Here is a 19,488-nt window from a genome sequence, read left to right as displayed (position 1 = left end):
TCCTTGAGCTCTTTTCAATGAGTCATGAACACAGTGTTTGTGCCATATTTTATTTATTGACTTTCAACATTTCTTAGGGTAATTTATACAGTTAGTTGCAGAATCATTAAAATAATTACTTGCACACAATAAATATGATAGTGGACTCAATTAAATGTTGATTAGAGGTATTATTGTTTGCTTTAGCTCACATTGATATTAATACATATTAACACGCTCGTTTGATGCAACACTATATATAACTGTAATGTCTTGGTGAATGCGTTAGCTTACACATGCCTTATAAATGATGTTTGCAAACATCTTTGTGTCCTCACAAGGACTTCTGCTTATTACGCAGTTACACACGTTGTCCTCATGCGCCGCTCGAGATGGAAGCGTCACTCTAGGGAAGTGTCTCTACATTGACATAGGTGAGAACGACATCGTGCAGGATGTTGATTCTGTCGACCCGGTTTAGCTCTCTGACACGGTGCCGGAACTCAAACTGGGGGATGTTGTTCACGGCCACCCTGAACGCCTCGTTGCTGCACAGGATCTTCATCTGGGAACACAGCAGAGCACGTCACGTCTTGTTTCCACGCAGAGTCAAAACTTACTGAAACGTAAAGTAAACTGGGGGGTGGGGAGTAAAAAAAACAAACAAATCCTAATTGGTTACGACAGAGTTACTCTTTTAAAACTGGAGAAACCAAAAACAGATGACGAGTGATATATTAGGAGGATTCAATGGCAGCGTACGCTTTAGTTTTAAACATCACTGCCTCGGCCGGGTTTCTATTGCAGTTACAACACACAGACTGTGTGGATTAGTGAGCTCAGCTCGCTATGTGTGAGTGTTTCCAGCCACGTGAGATCCCCACTGACCTCCAGGAGCCCTCCTGCAGAACAGCAGTCCCCTTATCTAGGACCCTCTTGCACAAACGGCTTTCCAAACCTTTCCATGTTTTCCAAACGTTTGCCTGACGTTAACCGTGAGAGAGTGACCCAGAGTCAGTCAGTCAGGGGGTTCTGTGTGCAGCGTTTTTTGAAACATCAACATAGCTGCTAGTAGTAGCGGCACGACTAGAAGCCAAGTTAACAATATTAGAGCTGCTTGTTTTCTGCTGTGTTGCCGGGTAACTGGTTATTGAGTTAGTACAGCGTTTCTCAACAGGGTTGCCGCGGCACCCTGGGGTGCCATCAAAAATTTGCCTATTCCGACATGTCGTATATAAAATGAAATTTTAGAAATATCACTTTTATTTTGAGAAAAACTGTAAAAACTGTCATAGAAACGCAGCTACTGACACACATGTCTGCTATTGGCTATGGTAATAACACTAAATGCAACGTATATAGGAGGCTTATGCAAACAAGTACACACATATCTGTCCTCTCGTCTTTGTGCTCACCTCAAAGGGGCTCCCGAGGGCGAAAGGGAAGGGCCCCTTCAGGTCCCTCTCCTCTGAGCCCCAGCGCTCGCCGACCTTGTGGTTACGCACCACCACCTGCTTGCCGCCCTCGTTGAAACGTGGGTTGATGTGAAAGGCAATGTCGTTGCCTCTCAGAAAGTTCACGGTGAACCTGGGAAAGAAATCAGAGGTGCATGGACAGACATACAGTATATGTTAACCTTTTCGGACTGTAATTTGTATGTCTGTCTGTGTGTGTGTGTGTGTTTTGCGTTGGAGGGAAAGAAGGAGAGAAATTTGGAGAGTCAAAAATGGAGCTTACATTTTAGCATTTGGTTTCACGTGGCCAAGGATGGTCATCATCATCTTGTCATACGCACCTCTGGCCAGGTTCAAGTTGTATGGCACACTCTAAATGCAAGACAGTGAAATTACACAGGATAAGCAGCAAGCGGTTCTAGCTTTCTTTGTATTTTTGATCGTTTAACGGCCCAATGAGTAGATTTTGTACCATCTAGTGGCAAGAAAGCATATTGCAAACAATGCAAAAGCTGTTCGCAGTTATTCATTTTCAATTACTTCATCGAGCTTTAAACACATTTTCTGTTGATTTTCATGCCAGCAGATTAGTTTGAACATATCCCACACTGGGTCTTTGAATAAAGACAACGGTTTGATGCATGCCAGAACGTTTGTCTCTTTCACTCACGAGAGGACCAGAAGTAGGTGGAAGCCAGTGTGGAGCCATGATGGATGGATGCTGCCCTGGCCATCCTGACTGTCCCGGGTTATAGGGCCAACCAGGGTGGCCTGGCCACACTGATATACTTGGATGGATGCTCGTGGCAGGAGCGGGCGCTGGCACTGGGACAGGCACAGGGGTCGGAGCTGGAAACGGAGCTGGGACTTGAGTCTGGACGGGAGCTGGTGGCTGAGCTGGCTGACACTGGCTGCCTGGCCAGTAAGACTGGCAGGGCTGCACTGGAGCCGGAGCTGGAGCTGGAGAAGGAGCTGGAGCTGGAGCAGGGACAATGACAGGGGCGGGTGCCGGGGCTGGTGCAAAGGTCTGGGTGGGGACTGTGATGGGTGGCATGGATACAGGGACAGTGTAGGGAGGAGGTTGTGTCCCGGTCCAGCATGGTGTATTGGGTTGACCGGTCCAGCACGGTGCAGTCTGGACAGTCTGGACAGTCTGTCCAGGCCACACAGGGAAGCTGGTGGTGGACTGGGGCAGGCTGGGCCACAGGCTGTTAGTCTGTGGAGCAGAACCAGAGGACGGAGGGCAGCTGCCACAGAGAGCGTCGGGGCACTGAGAGGGATCGGTGGTCGGGGGGGCAGAGAGACGGGGAAGAGAGAGGGTGGAGAGGATGGAGGACACCAACTTGCAGTTGCGAACACGGCAATTTGACACAAGCAAGAATCCAGTGTTGACATTTAGAGGCAGAATCTGGAGAGGACAAAGTTGGCGTTCTTACCGCTGCAGAGGTCTGACAGTTTCTTGAGGTACTTACATCCATGCTGTCTGCTGGAAGAAGATGCAATGTTAGTCAGTTGTTATTATATGATGATATTCATGAAAAGTGCGCGTGGTGTTTGGAGCTGCAAACACCGCGCCCAGGGAACTGAGCAGATTCAGTTTTCTGGGTGGACATCGGCGGATTGTGCACCTTTCCTGCAGGTCAAGGTGTCAGCGAATCACTGCACAGATCCTCATTGTCAACTTCAGTTTATTGGATGCTGTGGAATGTGCTAATTCAATAAAGAAAAGACCTCGAGTCATCCAGGAACATAATGGCATATTGCTTAACGGCTGTATAAATGTGTGGTGGGAGAGGAATGTTTCCCTACGACAACAATCCTTTGTCATCTGCTCTGACTAGTTACCTTCTTTGTGTTTGTGTCTGTGAGCTGCTCCGTCGTAATGAACTAACCTGCAGTTGCGTGTGTCTGTTAGTGCTTGTTCCTGCCTCACCAAGGCTTGATTTTTTTCATTTGAACATGCATAAAATTTGCTTACTTTTAAGTGGGGAGAATTACCTTAACTTTGCACCTTAGATCTTTAGAATCTTATGCTCACATAAATAACTGCAAAGCTTTATCAATGCCTATTTTGTTCTTGCTTACTTGTTAAACATAACAATTAAAAGTATTTTGTTTAATTTAAAATGATATATATATGTATACACTCATATCTGTACACACGTGTGTGTGTAAAACCGTGCATTAAAGGCCCAATGTGTAACAATATTATTGATGCGAAATATTTAGGTTTTTCAGTCTGACTGAGCCATAAAAACAATTAACTATTAACTAATAAGCATTCGTATTTGTGTAAAGGTCCACTTTAAAGGAGATGGTCACATTGTACCATCACGCTTCTCCAGTCGCCCAGAAAGTGGATCTGCTCGGGGTTTTCCCGATTTTACCTTGACATTTCAGCTGGTATAAGAAAAACATGATGTGATACAGGTGAAAACACCATATTCCATGCCATTGATGCCATTGAATGCTGCTAAATCTTCCTGCACATGGCTCCTTGAGCAAGTCGAGATGAATATAAAAGCCGGAGGTTACCTTTTCTTGTCGTGAATCCTCAGGTGCACTCAGACTGAAGGCTGCGTAGTAGTAGTTCAGGTGAGTCACTCTCAGCCAGCCAGCAGCTGTGCACACACACGCACACGCTTTTATAGCCTTCAAGACTCTCGGCGCATGGCCACTCCTCAGCTCATCGCTCCAGTGAAAAAAAAAGTCACACACTATCGGTACACATGGGAAACACACTGCATACTTCATTTTGTGTTGTCAGTGCAGCCTTTATGAATTACTGAGCTTAAACATCTCAGCCTGAAATTAAAGTTAAATGCTGTGAAAATGAATTTGAATGAAGAAACAGGAATTATCAGAGTGATTGATTGAAGAAAAGCATAATGTTTCATGAGGGGGAGAATTTAATCAAAACAGGCTTGTTAAAATATTATCATTATTGTTATTCATAACCGTAGATCTTTTTCTATTTTGGTGTAAACAGCGACAACTTTTTTTGTGCTCAAGTGGTCCACTTCACTGTCATGGGACTGTGGTGCATCTGTGGCCTTGCTGAGTAACGCAATTACAGCACACAGAGGCACAGAGGCCGGGGCAGATTGCTCTTGTCTGTGTGTCTCAGTGACTCAAGCGCCGATGACGGAGGAGTCACCCGTTACTGCTCGGTTCACCCTCAGGTTAAGTCACATTCAGCTATCATTCAAGGTGTTCGCTATGTTTATTATGTTTGGTTGAATGAGCCTCAACTTCATCTGCAGTTGGTTCAACTTGTGTTTGAGTATGGATTTTGGTCATTGGCCTTTTTTATTTTACTGTGATATGGATCTCTTGGGTCTGAAATAAAGAAATGTATATTAACAATGTACAACGTAGACAGGGGAGGGGAATAAATCCACCAAATAAATCTGCATACAATCACCCAATGAATCTCCAGGGCGACCAGACCATAGCAAACAACACGTGTGCAGATGCACAGCTGCATTAGTTGTCCTCACCTCGGTTATTAGGTTAGGCATCATCTGGGTTGGAAAATGTCAGTGTAATTGTGAAGACCTATTGCTTCAAGAATTCAGAATTCAACACAGTCTGTACAATTGTACTCTGTGCAAAGACCGTGCTTGAGAAAAATCTAGAGACAATCAACTATATAACACAGACTTTAGATTGTTGCAGTGTGTAAAAATGTTTATGCATCCTTTTCCTTCTGTTTTTTCACAACAACAATAACTACCTTGGAAAATACTATGACTAAATAATACAGTTGGAGTATTTGTAATACTTTATCACATTGTGCAGAGGTGCCGGGGAGAATTTGTGGATTACCGGCAGAAAGTTGAGATGTAGATGTTTTATTTATTCTAATTCCCATGATAAGTCAGCTGGTCCAAAACAGTAAGTCAACGCTTGCATGGGAGAAAAACAACATGATTGATTTTTTTAATCAGCGAAAGATTTATCATAAAAATATATCAATTTGTTGCCGGCTAAGTTTACAGACGACCAAACTATAATAATGTGTGCGAGGATGGTGGGAAACCTTTGTTGCTGCCTGTTGTCAGAAAGGAGTTCTCACCAAGAAACAATCCAAAACATTTGCTCCATAGTCAGTCTCTGCTCTGTCTGTCAATCAATGTGATGTGATGTCATGACCAACACAACACTTCAAGTTAAAAAAAAAAAAGTGGTATTGCTGAGAAATTACAAATACATAAGAAATAAGGGCCAAGTGGCCAGACAAGGGAATCTTTTGTCTTTTGCCTTGTGTGGGATTTTGACCATGTGCTCACGACATTTGCTGTCTGATAGGAAGAACAGAAGTGATGTCATTAGTGGATAATGCTGTTTGTAATTTTAACCAATGATGGCGTAGAGGGGGAAAGGAGGAAGCAGTGAGGTATGCTGCTGTTAGGCAGAAGAGGATCCTGGCAGGAGCATGATTTTCCAAAGCAACAGCAGCGACACTGGGCCTTGTTCCAACACTCGTAAAGTCCGGCCTCTTCACATCCCGTCATCTTGCTTTTCCATACCACTTATGTCCTATTCAAGAAGCATGAGGGTCAGATGGAGAGTAAAGTGAAAGCTAAACGTGGGATTCCCCACACTCAGGGGTTAAAATTTTTTTTTTTTAAATTGTTGTGATAGATAAAGATTTCCAACAACCTGCAGCTCTGTGTCTCTACTGTGGCTTTGGTGCCATCAAAAAGGCAGTGAACAAAAGAGATTAAATCAAAGATAGTGTGTCCGACAGCAAGAGGAAACGGATTCAAAGGCAGCGATAATGCTGCAGTTGCCATGGGGACAGCAACGTGGTTTTGCAGGGACCTGAGTGAGTTTGTGTTAGCATTTTTCGGTGTGTGCGGAGAAAATTATCATTGTTTGTGGGTTAATGAACCCACGAGGGATCTGCATTATTTAGACTGATATTATGTGGTTTGTGGTTCGCAATTCCTGTATGACCAGCAGATTTCTGCACAATTTACAGTGGGATGCACTGTAGTAACCTGTGTGCTCCCCCAAAACACCACTAGATGGCAATGTCAAATTCTTTCAGTGACAGTAGTAATGTTGAGTAGTAATAATAGAAAAAAAAATATAGGATGCATAAGCCTGATATCTATATATTTTATTAAATCAATAGTGTGTGACGTGTCTAGGCCAAAATAGCATTAAGCTCTAATTAATTCACAAATTACAGTGTGCCAAAAACCTTTCTAGCCAATTGTGTAAGTGTTTACGGCTAATTTGATCACAGACAAGTCATCTTTATCATCCATGCGTGCCCCTAAATCACAAGCTGCCAGCACAAACAATGCTTTGATGGAACTTGAAAGCCTTCAGCAGCAACCCCCCCCCCCACACACACACACACACCTCCCCAGCATGTGGCTATGTGAGAGGGATGTGGCTCTCCATAAAGTCCAGAGTAAGTGCAGCACAGCCCGGAATAGTCCAGAGCCGCCGGGTTGTTCCTACTGGTTACAGTCACGCCTCACGTTTCCGCGGGGCATTTATGCGACCAGGCTGAATGGAAGACGAGGCAGGCGAGGACAGTTTAATCACAAGCAGACGAGTCACCGCGGTGAGGGGAAGATGTCGTAACGCCAGGGAAGAATGTGTCTGTTTGCAAAGGAGCGCGCCTGCTATTAGCAGAGACGTCAGTGATGGAGATGGTGCACATGTTACACATATGCAGCTGGAGCAGTAAAGCATCAACTGATTTGCACCGGAGCGAGTGGTGCGGCCCAAGCCAGTCAGATTGTGAGGTTTATCGGGCAGATGAGCACTGGTGGCGTTTCAAAGGCGATACAAAAGAGCCAGACCTTGCCAAGACGATGGGCCCACAGCTCTCTGCCCCTGTCTCATCCTCTCTCTCAGTTAACCAGATAGTTGCATGTGAGGACCTTATTTCCACAGAGGGAGAAATTGACTCATACCCTGTGCTCGCACATTTAGTTACTGTAGTCTAGAGAAAAGCCCTGTGCTACAAATAGCATGCCAGAGGAAGAGTTAGAGGATCGCTCAGGGCTATGACAGAGCTGGCAGGAGATGTCACACTGTGTGTATTTAAAATGCTTTTTGGGGCTGCCGCTGTAGCCTTGACCGGCTTAGCTTGAGTAATATTAACATGTACATGTTTGCCTCACATGGTCTTAAGGAGCAGAAGAATGACAAGTTAATGCAGTGCTGCTCCTGGATTTGGAAACCACGGCGTGCAGGGCTGGGATTTTTAACATCATGTCATCCCTAAAACATCAGTTGGGGTGAGTATTTGGATTTGGCGCTGGTTTCAGGGTACTTCCCCCCTGTTTTCTTTATGTGATTTCTAATAAAATCACATAAAGAAAACATGCTTGTTAGAAATCATAGTTCTAACATATATATATATATATATATATATGTTAGAACTGTGTATATATATATATATATATATATATATATATATATATATATATATATATATATATATATATATATATATATATATATATATATATGTATATAAAATTTGCACTGGATGGACAGTTGGTCCACATGTCACTAATAATTGGCAAACGTGTCATGGTTAAACAAATCAAGTGTGTCACGCTATGACGTATCTTCAAAGTTAAAGAGAGTCACCAGCGTTGCGTCAAGACGCATTCTTACCTAAGCTAAGTATTAGTGATATATAAGAGAGCTCTAATTGTCTTGATACCCCTATCTTTGTCAATGCTAAAAGCAAAAAAATTAGAATAACATTAAATAAAAATGAGAAAGCTGGATTCCAGGTTAGCGAACTTGCCCTAGAAATGAAGGCTACGGAAGCTAGGCTAACTGGTAATCGCTACGACTAGCAAGTGTATTATTTATTATTACCGATTCAAATATTATACACACGGATATTCGTGTATTGTTTAAATATATAATATCCTCACAATATTATTAATCGTACTCATGATGTATTAAGTAACGTCTATGAGTTAGCTAGCCGAGAGTGAGCCAACAGTTGATCGCGACTCCTCAACTTTGTTGAATCCGACATTTTCGATATATTTCGAGATTTCCCCGTCAAATCGTGTGGAGTGCATTATCTTTTAACACACTCTTTCGTTTTTTTTTTTGTTCGCGTTTGTGACAAATAAGTTATCTTAGACCATTTAACGAACACAACACGCTTTCTTTTTTTTCTTTTTTTTTTTTTTAACCCGTTTACTAAAGTGTGCGAGGTTGCGTACGTGACACTTAAAACAGCTTTCAAGTCTCTCCATGCGTTGTCTCACGATGGCAGTAACGGTGTCTGCGAGTGGTTGAGCTCCACGGGACTTATTCATCTATATATTCGTTTCGTTAAACAATGTAGGCGAGGCAAGTGACAGAGGCGTGGTGCGGAGCGAAGGAGGCGAGGAGGAGGAAGCCGTCCTTCTTTCCTCGCTAGCAGCAGCAGCAGCAGTAGTGGCAGTAGCACAGGTGCTCCACATACCCGGCGTGCTCTCCGCCCTCTACGCCGCCGCCGCCGCCGCCACCACCAACAACACACGGCGCGCTCATTCGCTCGCCTTAACAGCCCGGATGTAGAGCACAGGACCGCACAGTCCTCCTCTCTCCGCGTTAATAACATGGCGCTGGAAGACACATAACGGCGCCCCCACCATAACACTTGCAAAGCCACGGGCGAGGGATCCCAAACGAAGCGACGGGAGATGTGAGCTCTTCGACCGACGCACGCAGGTAATAAGATCAAGGCCCGGGCATTTTTTTTTAATTTTTATTATTATTTCAATTTCTCAACGCCAGATTCGCAAAATATGTTGCAGCCGCAGCCGCAGCCGCTTCTCGTTGCAGGGGCGCAAAATGAGGCGGCTCAGGGAAGCCGGAGCGCCTGTCATGGGGTTTAGTTTGCTTGCTTGCTTGCTTTGCTTGCTTTGCTTGCTTGCTGCTCTCGCCGGTGTGTGTGTGTGTGCGCACCGGGTTTTTCCCGGTGACTGACACTGAAACAGCAGTGTCATCCAGGGTTGGTGTTCGTGTCTCTGCTTACGATGCATCCGTTGCAGGAGGAGGGAGAGAGAGAAAAAAAAAAAAATTGTGTCATTTTGGAGACGTGTTGCCATGGCTGTCAGTGCTCTCCTCCGTGTGTCGACCGCTGTCCTTGGTATTGAACTGGGTGGGCATCGCACATGTATTTCATGTGTGCACGCCGGGTCCACTATATTTTTTACGCTCCATCCACATCTGGTGTCCTCCGAAATGCCGCAATTTGTTGCTAAATGAAGGTGCAATTGTTCTCGATGGTCGATGGTTAAGAAGGAAAGGCGAAAAATCATTGCAATACACCCCCTGCCTGATAATCCAGCAGCAGCAGCAGCAGCAGCAGCAGCAGCTCCGTGCATGGTGCTCAGTGGTGACTGGAAAGCCTTGATGGAGCTCCAGCCTTCATGTTGTCATATATCTTTATTTTCCCCCTGACAGCATCTCTTTTTATTGTTGCACTCCTCTGTTTTTACGGCCCCGCTGTGTGACAGTGATGATGACAGTGCAAGACATTAATTTGCGCTGCCTGCTTGCGTGCACTTCTTTCTTTCTTTCGTGCTCTCTCCTTGCAGCAGAGTTTTGTTTGCGACCGAGCCGATGTAGGCCAGGTAAAAGGGCAGTGGCGGATGCGCTCAAGTTCAGTGTGCTGCTAGGATTAGCATGTGCAGACGAAAATTAAAAGTGGTTGCTAGGGGTCACCCCCCCCCCCCCCCCTCCTACCCATAATCACCCTATTGGCAACGCTCTAATGAAAGGGGTAATAATATAGCAGCAAACCTTAAAGGCACAGGAGGGACCTACATTTGACTGTGTAGAACATGTCTCATACACGATTGCTACTAACTAGTGGTGGGCCTTTGTGTCTGGCAGTACAGGATACGTATATGCAATCATGCAATTCGGTCTTGTAGGTCACAGATATTGTGCGATTTGCGTGATTTGTGCGTGTCGGCTTGCGCGTTGTAGAAAAGATCCCCCATACTGCATATTTTCAGATCCCTCTGGAGAAGCCTTGTGCAATTTACTGCACAGAATATCTTGCAAATCTCCAAAAAGCAGCATAAAGCATTCTCGGTTGACTTTTTGCTCCCAAAACGCTAGCTGCTTCCTGCTAAACTGATGCTTTATCCGACTTACCACCTGTTTGGAAGGAGTCTAAAACAAGGCCTGCTCAGAGGTAGTTTCAGAAGCCATGACAAACACCTGGCTGGCTGCGTCTGTACCCTTTGTACCATCACAAACTGCTGATTTATTGCACACGCTGAAAGGTGGAGAAGTAAAACGGGAAAGACATTGACAGGCTGGAAACGCTCATACACTCATGTGTAGAGCATCTTTTCTCCCGAACCAGCTCCTGCGACAACCACTGAGATAAACTCAAACTCATCGAGTACCAGAATAGACTCGTGCGACTGTTTTCCCAGGCTGCACAGGACTTCTTGTGACTACTACACTCGTCCCCCTGATGCTTGTGAAGTAGCCCTTTAAATATCATTGCCTGCCGTTTAAAAAAAAAAAAACACCCAGCAAATCTGAAACAACTGCGCGTCTTCGTAACCATTCACAGGTGAGATTCTGGAAGGGGTTCGTTCTCCTTCCCGTTTGTCCCTTTAAGAAGCGGGGATGTGTAAGTGTCGGGCGGAAACATGGTGGTGGAGTGTTTGCTCGTGTGCCCACTGGTTATCCACTCTGTAATGTATTCAATGCCAACGCCAAGGACAGCAGCTTTACATAATGATCAAAGCTTGAGGGATGCCAGAGCACGGCTTCGACCTGCAGTAATTACCTCTGAAGTTATCGCCGTTTTGCAACCTCATGCGCTTCTTCTTTTGTCTCCCGTCTTAATAATACAGCCATATATATATATATATATATATATATATATATATGTATATGCACATGCATACATGCATGCACACACACACACACGATGAGATGCGCTGCTCTTCCTAGGAAAGAGAGGGGGTTGATTGCTTGAAATAGGATGGCGGTAACAAACATGACTAACTATTTTTTGCCTCTTTTGCTCGACTGCTAAACTGCTCTCGGTGTCGCTGAGGAGGAGGAGGCAGACCGCGCCACTCACGCAAATGCACAATTACATAAGAGTCAGAGGGAGTCGTACGTGGAACTGTTTTTGACCAAGCGGAGAAATTTTAGCACCGCTTTGCGAAGGGTGCTGTTTTGCAACCCTCCTATTTTCACCACTCGGACATCAGCGGCCCCATATTATACCAATTTTCAGACCCTTGTATTTCATCCCACTTGCACCGGTGCAGCGGCCTTGCCTGGTCGGTTACCCAAACGAACTTGACAAATCTCCAGGAAGCATTGTGTTTAGCCCTCTGTGTGCAGCCTCCTGCACAAAATTTGGTGACAGTTACAGGTGACAAGACATCCAAATTAAGGGTCAACATGTCTTTTTTTTTTAAAAAAGGACGTTGGAAAAGAAGCGAGTCGGAAGAAGGGATTCCTGTCTATCTCCATATGGAGGATAGCTGTCTTTTGATTCTGTCTGTCTGAGCGCTGGACTCATCTTTGGATGTCAGCGGTTTTGTCCCAGGTTATTGCGTTTTGCTGTTTTTGTCTCAGGAAGAAGAGGGGGGAAAAAAAAGAAGCTTCCTTTGTGTTTTCTGCATGAGTTGGCATGTCAGTAGCAAAATGAGGTGTGTGTGTGTGTGTGTGTGCGTGCATGTGTGTCTGTGTCTACGTATGTGTGTGGCAGGGAGGAGAACGGAAGAGACTGAGTGCATTAAAAAGACATTATGACAGCGGAGCAGAGATGAGCATAAAGCAATTTAAAAAGACATACGATGATTCATATCTGTGTGTACTGGCTGTTTTTCTCCCCCTGATGGATGATGGATGCAAGGGGCCACAGCGATCCCGATCTGGAATATTTGTTCAGACTTAACCCGGACGATCTCGTACAGATGCGGTCTGCAGTTGTCTAAAATCCGATACGCTTCTGTTTGTCTGTCTGTCTGGACTGAAAGAAGCATTTTCTCTCGTCCAGTAGACGTGGAGGGGCCCGCCAGGCCCTCTGCTGCAAGTCTGTGAGTGTCCCTGTTCTTTTGGTCGTGGGGTGAAGACTTCAGAGGGGCACTGATGAAGAGGCCCAGTGACGCCTGAAATGCTGAGGTGTGTCCTCAGGCGACCGTTGAGCTGCATCTGCCCAACGTCTCTGTCGCTGCCTCGGCCTTCAGCCCGAAGGAGCTGCGCTGGTTCTGCAAAAATGTGTCAATTCTGTCCATGCACAATTCGTTTTTTTTGTTGTTGTCAGTTTTTTATCATCTCCCACTTTGTGTTGCTCAGGGGGTTGATACTGTCCCTGGCTGTTGTTCTTCTAGGCGCATCTACTTGATCACAGAAAAGTGCCGTAGTAACCAGTCAGAGTCTAATTCCGGTTTAATCACCATTAAAGTGAAACCTGTTTATGGGAAGGCTGGGGAAAGCCAATTGCTTTGTCTGCACGCTTCCCCCAAAGCCTCATGGGTAGTGTTGCAAAAAGCAAACCAAAGCCACTGTAAATGTCTTCAGTATCGGCTGTGTTAAAATGCTAATTCTGCCCTTTCCGATGAAGATTAAACTAAAAGCCGGCCATGGGTGCTTTTAAGTGTCACATATGAATTATTTCAAATAAGTAACTTTTTTTGGGGGGGGAAATTTGATTGGAATCCACATCTTCAAGCGCTCACTTGTGTTTCAAGTAATATTCTCTGGGTATTAATGAAGTCTTCTGATTCTGATTCTGATAATGGTAGCGCTGCTAGCTAGCATGGCCTCCTCTATGAACTCATTACTTCTACTTCATTTTTTCTGTCTCTCCCTCTACATTTTTCGTATATTCCTTCTCATCCCAAATGGTCATTAGCAGACGATGGCCCTCTGGAGTCTGGATCTGCTCTAGGTTTCTTCCAACAGGGGAGTTTTTCCTTGCCACTGCTGCACCTTGCTTGCTCTGGGGGCCCAGTTGTTTTTTTTCCTCTGACTGTACAAAGCACTTTCAGATGCCTTTGGATGTGATTTAGCGCTGTACAAATAAAGGTTGATTGATTAAAGTTGAATAAACGTCTATTGGTGCAGCGCTAAATCAGAACCTGAGGCGTCTCGCGGGCTTTGCGCAATGCGATGGAGCAGCTGATAGATGTTGGTTGGAAAGATTCAGGAGTTTCATCGTTGTTTGCAGACTTCACAGGAGGGAATGACGATAAAGATGAGGCGCAGGAGTGTAAGCTCAACGCTAGTTAGTCACTGTCTTCCTCCTCTCTATGTGATCACCTCAGAGACAAGTCCGCCTGGACGTCACGAGGCTCATCCGAAACTGTCGCAAAACGCAACCCATAAATCCAAGCGCCGGCGTTTGCTGCTGTGCACAGCTAAGTGCTGCCGGCAGATACTGCACATTTTCTGGATGAGATCCTTCCTGGTAATTGTTTACTTTTTTGTGACTCCGGGAACTCCCGTAAAAAGCCATTTTATTCAGATTTTTTTTTTGGCACGGTGCAGCACAACGGAGATTGTTTTTTCTGCTGTGCAAGGTTGCAGTCTCTGGCAGGCACTGTGGGTTATGAATCTGGAGGTTATATCTGCCATGGCAATCAATTTCAATTATTTTACGATGAGACAGACTGGGTTTCAATTCAGTGAGCGATTAGCGTCTTGTTCGCAATAGATGGAATGGAGCTGTAAGTTTAAAAAAATATTCAGAAGTGCAGACTTGAACTCACATTGGAGCTCTCCGGGCGCTCTCATCATGAGTTTTAATCCGACTCAGTAACCACAGAGGTAGTGAAAGGGAAGACACAGACGTTGTAATGCACCCTGCGGGGATCCTCGGAATCGCCCGCGATGATCTCTCGCCACGATTGTTAGCAAGCTCCGACTGTTTAGTCCTGTGATTTCAGATCAGACAGGTGGACTTTCATCAAAGCCGCCTTAAATGAGGACCGTTCGTTACGGCTGGGCCCGATTCATTAGGACCCTTCAGTTCCCGGGCCCCCCCCCACCGAGCCGCTTCAAAGGAGATCCGAGAGGTTGAAGATGGAGGTTGCCTCCGCGCCAGGGCTTACATCACATCATCCGCTTTGGTCTTTGCCCTGTTTCAGAATAAATCCAACAGTTTTTAAAGGCGGCCATGTGGTCACATGGAACCATTGTGCGCTGTGTCTTACTTACTCTCACGTTATTAATGGCTCCTTCAAGCTAGCAACCTGCTGGCTTGCCTCCACTTAATGATTGGTTAGTAGGTGTTGTGCGTAAATGCAACTGCCGCGGTGTTCGATTTGGTCTGGAACACTTTTTTGCACACTTCCCCGCCCAAGCGAGTTACACTCGCCCAATCTTGCGTCCCGTTTGTGTCCAAATTAGTTCAGAACAGATTAGCCACGGCGTGGGTAACAATGATTTATGCGCGCGCGCCAAAACAATCATCATAACACTCGGTTTGCGGCTCTATAAAAATTGAACGCGTCCCGTTTGCCAGGGTCAATTTTGCAATCGAGATCCCTCCCCGGGCCTCCGGTCCACTGAGAGGGACGTGTTGATTTGTTAGCGGAGTGGAACTCTGCTGCATAGCACAACACTAGCAGTGGATCTCCCACGGATAGCAGAAATCTTTTCCGGCAATATGCTGCCACCCCGCCCCTCCCCTCCCTCCATTCGTATCCTATTATGGTGCATGTAATTTCCCATGCCTTATCATTCACAGGCAGTGTGGGCTAAATTTAGCCGCGGCTTAGCTTTACCATCACGTAGATTAACATCTATAATGTGACGACTCGACGTTGCCCTCAGCTGGGAGCCGAACACAACTTCAGGCGGAGGGTAAATAAAGCCCTTCATTATGCTCTCGTGTCGTCCTCTGCATGCGCGTGTGTGTGTGTGGGTCTTTGTCAAGCGTGTGTGCTGCGTTTCGACTCGAGAGTCTCGTCCTGGCGCGAGAAGCACACGTTGCGGCTAGAGCACGTTTTTGCAGCATGGCTCGAGCGCGACCGAAGACATATTGCGCTCGTACGAGCGCTCACCACCACCACCACCACCACCCAGCACACGCACATGCACACGCGCACGTGTCATGACGTGGTAGCTGTGGAGAGGGAGCACAGATGCACTGGCTGAATAGATTAAAGCGTTCATCCAGCGGCGCAGCTGTGCTCTTTTTGATGCCGGGCCATGAAACTGCAGGAAATTGCAACAAAAGAGGGACGCGGCCAGTGAGCGAATAGAAAACAAGATCGGCTGTGACGCGAGCGGCATGTTAACGACCCGCCCGAGCAGCCGCTGCCTGCCTGCTGGGCTGCTGTTTATCCACCGGGCCGCTATATCGATTGATTATTTATGCAACAGTTTGTCCTGGGCCTGGGCGTTTGGATTGCACAGGAGGCGTTTGGTGAGCGCTGATACGGAGCGTAACTTTGTCTCCAACCTGAAGTGCCAGGTGGTGATTGTGGCGTCCAGCTCCTTGACCTCAGGGTTGCACTGGAAATAAATGGGAAAGTGTTTGTGGAGATCCTGCCTAACATTCGGTTTCCAATCGTCGAGTCGAGTTTGGGGTCTACGGAAGAGGGTTAGGGCCACAAGAAGAGAAAAAAAATTAAGATGGAATTATTATTTTTTTTTACAATTTAAGAATAAAGTTTAAATAAAGTTGAAGCAGACGTAATGTTTGGCAGTCTTTTCAGTGTCCTAATACTTATTACCACACTGTGTTTATGTGCGAGAAGAGCGAGGATTTCCTTGTTATTAAACCCAATTGAAAGTTGAAATTACAAGTTGTTCCACAGGAGACATGTTGCCATGTTACAAAGGTGCTCGAGTACAATAAATTGATTTATCATTAATCTCCAACTTTCAACCTAAAACTTGAAATGAAAACTTAAATAAAAATCTCCTTCCTGTAATTTTTTTTATCTTCTTGTCGTCCTAATCCTCTTTTGTAGGGGTCTACTCATCTTAGCAGATGCAATCTGTATTTAGTAAAAAAAAAAAAAGTCTATCATCATTGAAAGCTCTTGGCCACTTAGTACCATTGTGAGTGTCTAGACAGGTTTACAAGGACAAAGAAGTTGTTCTAAGTTATTTAAGGAGGAGGGGTGAGAGTTACTGAATATCCAAAATGTTTTTCTTTTGTAAACTGTATTGATTTACAAGAGCACCATGTGCAACTTTTCACTGGCTTCTGTCTAAAATTTGCAAAATCTGAAATTTAATCGTTGCTAAATGCGTTTCTCCTCCGGCACACAGAGGGGTTTAATATGCGGCCTATTTGTCACATGCTCAACTGTGTGTTGTCTTTGGGGACCCGTTGTTTGCTTGCATTTGTTTTTTTTTGCCTTCCATATATTTTTTTTTACAGGGGAGCTCCGTCAACCTTGCAGGGTTTTGGTTTGTGCAGAGTTCACAGCGCTGCCAGCGCTGCTCTAATTAAGCCAGGCACGAGTTTTCTTTTGAAAGCCCATGTGTTTAAAGGGTGGAAAAAAGGCAACTCCCCAAGTCAGTCGTGAGATGCAGTGAGGAGGTAGAGGAGGAGGAAGATGAGGAGAGGACCCCATGCTGACTGAAATATAAATGGGATGTTGTGAGTTTTATCGCAGCGGTGCAGACAGGATGAGCGAGAGAAAAAAAAAAAAGATGTCTAATTGCTGTAAAAGAAGATGGTGCAAATTTATCCTCCACTCTGTTTATGCCGATGAGGCAACCCTGCTGTCATCCCTCCATTAGCTTTCCTCAGGTTGCGACATATGCGGCGGTCAGTTGCCGTTTGCGTTTTCTGCTGAAATATCGCATGACATCCTGCACCAGCAGCAGCAGGAGCAGCAGCAGCAGCAGCAGCAGCAGCAGCGAGACCCTTCACTTCTCTCAACCATGTGAGCTGCTGCCTCACTTCTCGGCCAAAGCTCCAGGGGAGAGGCAGTTATCCTGATTGTGCAGTTATGCAGCGTGCTACAATGCATTATGAATTCTTTTTTTGACTTTTGTTTTTTCTTTTCCCCGGCGTCGCGTATTATCCTTTGAGCTAAGCCCCCCCCTCATTTCCTCCGCCCGCCGCGCCGCTGCATTTCCCGCTCCTGTAATGTATCCATCTGCAGAAATGGACCGCGTTGATGTGTGCACGTGTGTCTATAAATGTGCGTGCGTGTCCGTCCGAGCGGGAGCGCTGAGTAATAGCAAATGTTGAGTTAAAGGCCAGCGATCGCTCGGCTCTCTGTATGTTTACTAGCAAACGAGCTAACGACAGCTCCTGCTTTTCCTGCACAATCCTGCTTAAGCGCAATTGGTGCTTGTGTTTGTGTGTTTGCGTGCGCGCCCGCGCGTTTCTGCTGTTTGAGTAGAGAACATCTTGCACAAAGTGGTTCGGAGCTTGGACAGACATCTCCATGAACCTCATTGTTCCGGAAGAGGTTTTTGTCGCCCCCCCTCGCCAGTGTTGCCAGGAGTTTCATGCATATTTTAGTATTTATTTTGCACTAGCGCCAGGCGCAGGTCTAACTGCACCTTTCACTGACACGATTCGACTGCAACACAGAAGATTTTGGCGACTCAGTCTTGAAGTGCCCTACTGAATGGCCCACATGGTCCACTAACTGAGAATATTTTTGGGCCTGCTATTTTTTAACAAGCACCAGAAGGTGCAGGACTCTCAGGACCTTTGCAGTGGAAAGCGACACTATTATTATTATTATTTGGTCTTAATAGACAAGTTTAGAAATGACACATTGATTAAACATAAAATAGATTGCATTCACTGGGGAAAAAAAACCCTGTTTCTGTTAAATAATAATAATTAAAAAAAAAAATGATCTGAAGAACAGCGGGCCTGACACAGCGTGCATACCCGCCCGTGCACACACGCCCTCGCATAACTTATACGGCCGTTATATCGACACATAGTGGTCCTAATCCCGGCCGCGTTATCATTGAGCATCAGTGTGTGAAGTCATGTGGACTGGTATGAGTCAGCGGCTAAGCCTCAAACTCTGCAGCTGAGATCCGCTGATGGGAGCTTCTCTGCTGGACGCGGCCACATTAACCCGTGAAGCAGCGAGGGATGGCGGCATTTAGACACAACTTAATGTGACACGACACATGACCACCCCAAAGTATGTACCAGAACATTTTTTTGGGGTTGGGTAGCTTTGACTGCTACCGGCATTGTTTAAGTGGATCCTAGAATTGAATTATCAAGAGGAGATATTTGAGTGTTTTTTTTTTTTAATGTATAGTCCACAAATCTTTACTGAACATATGGTTTACGGTCATGATACTTAATACCTTTAAGTGCATCAGCATAAAGAACTGGAATTGATTTTCAGACGCACACAAGGGGACTACAGTTAGCTGTATTACTTCTACATGACTATAGAGGTAAAGGACAATCAAGCTGAGAAAAAACAACATTTGTTCCTGTGCTGATTGTGTATATAAGTGTCCTGAAGGTCATTTGGCTGCTAAATCTCCCAAAGTAAATTTCCCATTGACGCCTCCTAGTTCTTGCAAACAGTGCAAGTCCTGGTCGCAAATGGGTTAAAATTCAATTTTGGGTGAACTTGGTGGCGAATAAGGACCCATGAATCACACCCGAGTGGTGTTTCACGTCCCCTTTATTTTGCAAAATATCCTGAAATCTTTGCCGTTGCAGTGTTGACGCTGCAGTCTCCGTGGACGTAGTTTTGTGTTTTCAGAGCTGCCGCGCGGGTGTTTACACTGTATATACACAGTGTCAGCGCCGAGGAGAGGTATCGCAGAACTTGGATGGCATTATGATATTACTCCAGCGTTGAACAACAGTGGGAGCCTGGGGTAACATTGATCACAGCATGACTATAAATGGCTCTTGGCACGTTTTCCTTGATACTTTTCCGGGACGTGGTCGGTCGTTCTGGTTCAGTCATTTAGACGTAGTGTCAACATTTATAGGGCGTTGAGCTTGGTTAAAAGTTAACAACAGATGCTGCGGAAAGGCCAAAACCTTTTAGCCATATTTGAGAGGTTTTTTCAAAGTTTAGGTGTTTCCATGACCATTTTTTTTAATTGCGATATT

At 45.4% G+C, this 19,488-nt stretch overlaps 2 protein-coding genes across 4 annotated transcripts in view; one reads left to right on the top strand and one right to left on the bottom strand.

The window, feature by feature from the left end:
• Positions 1-36: 36 nt before the first annotated feature.
• On the bottom strand, positions 37-4,084 carry LOC142900425 (uncharacterized). Of its 2 annotated transcripts, XM_076044715.1 has the most exons (6): positions 3,969-4,084; positions 2,870-2,916; positions 2,104-2,703; positions 1,717-1,805; positions 1,395-1,566; positions 37-544 (listed from the first exon to the last, which is right to left on the bottom strand). In XM_076044715.1, exons 2-6 carry the CDS (start codon positions 2,909-2,911, stop codon positions 386-388), a joined length of 1,062 nt encoding a protein of 353 aa, XP_075900830.1. In that variant the 5' UTR covers positions 2,912-2,916; positions 3,969-4,084; the 3' UTR covers positions 37-385. The 2 variants fall into 2 exon arrangements, with proteins under 2 accessions (XP_075900830.1, XP_075900829.1); XM_076044714.1 differs by lacking the exon at positions 3,969-4,084 and having other exon boundaries at positions 2,104-2,775; positions 2,906-2,911.
• Positions 4,085-8,516: 4,432 nt separating this feature from the next.
• pak5 (p21 protein (Cdc42/Rac)-activated kinase 5) overlaps positions 8,517-19,488 on the top strand; it is a 55,464-nt gene continuing 44,492 nt past the window's right edge. Inside the window, exon 1 of one of the 2 annotated variants that reach the window (XM_076044663.1) lies at positions 8,517-9,146. The gene's annotated coding sequence lies outside the window, so the exon portion shown is untranslated. The remainder of the gene's footprint in view (positions 9,147-19,488) is intronic. The other variant, XM_076044665.1, reaches the window with a different exon arrangement.

This window comes from Nelusetta ayraudi, unplaced genomic scaffold (assembly GCF_046127955.1).
Source record: "Nelusetta ayraudi isolate G7.1 ecotype Tasmania unplaced genomic scaffold, CSIRO-AGI_Nayr_v1 ptg000082l, whole genome shotgun sequence".
NCBI classification, from domain to species: domain Eukaryota; kingdom Metazoa; phylum Chordata; class Actinopteri; order Tetraodontiformes; family Monacanthidae; genus Nelusetta; species Nelusetta ayraudi.
This window is presented reverse-complemented; position numbering and strand designations above follow the sequence as displayed.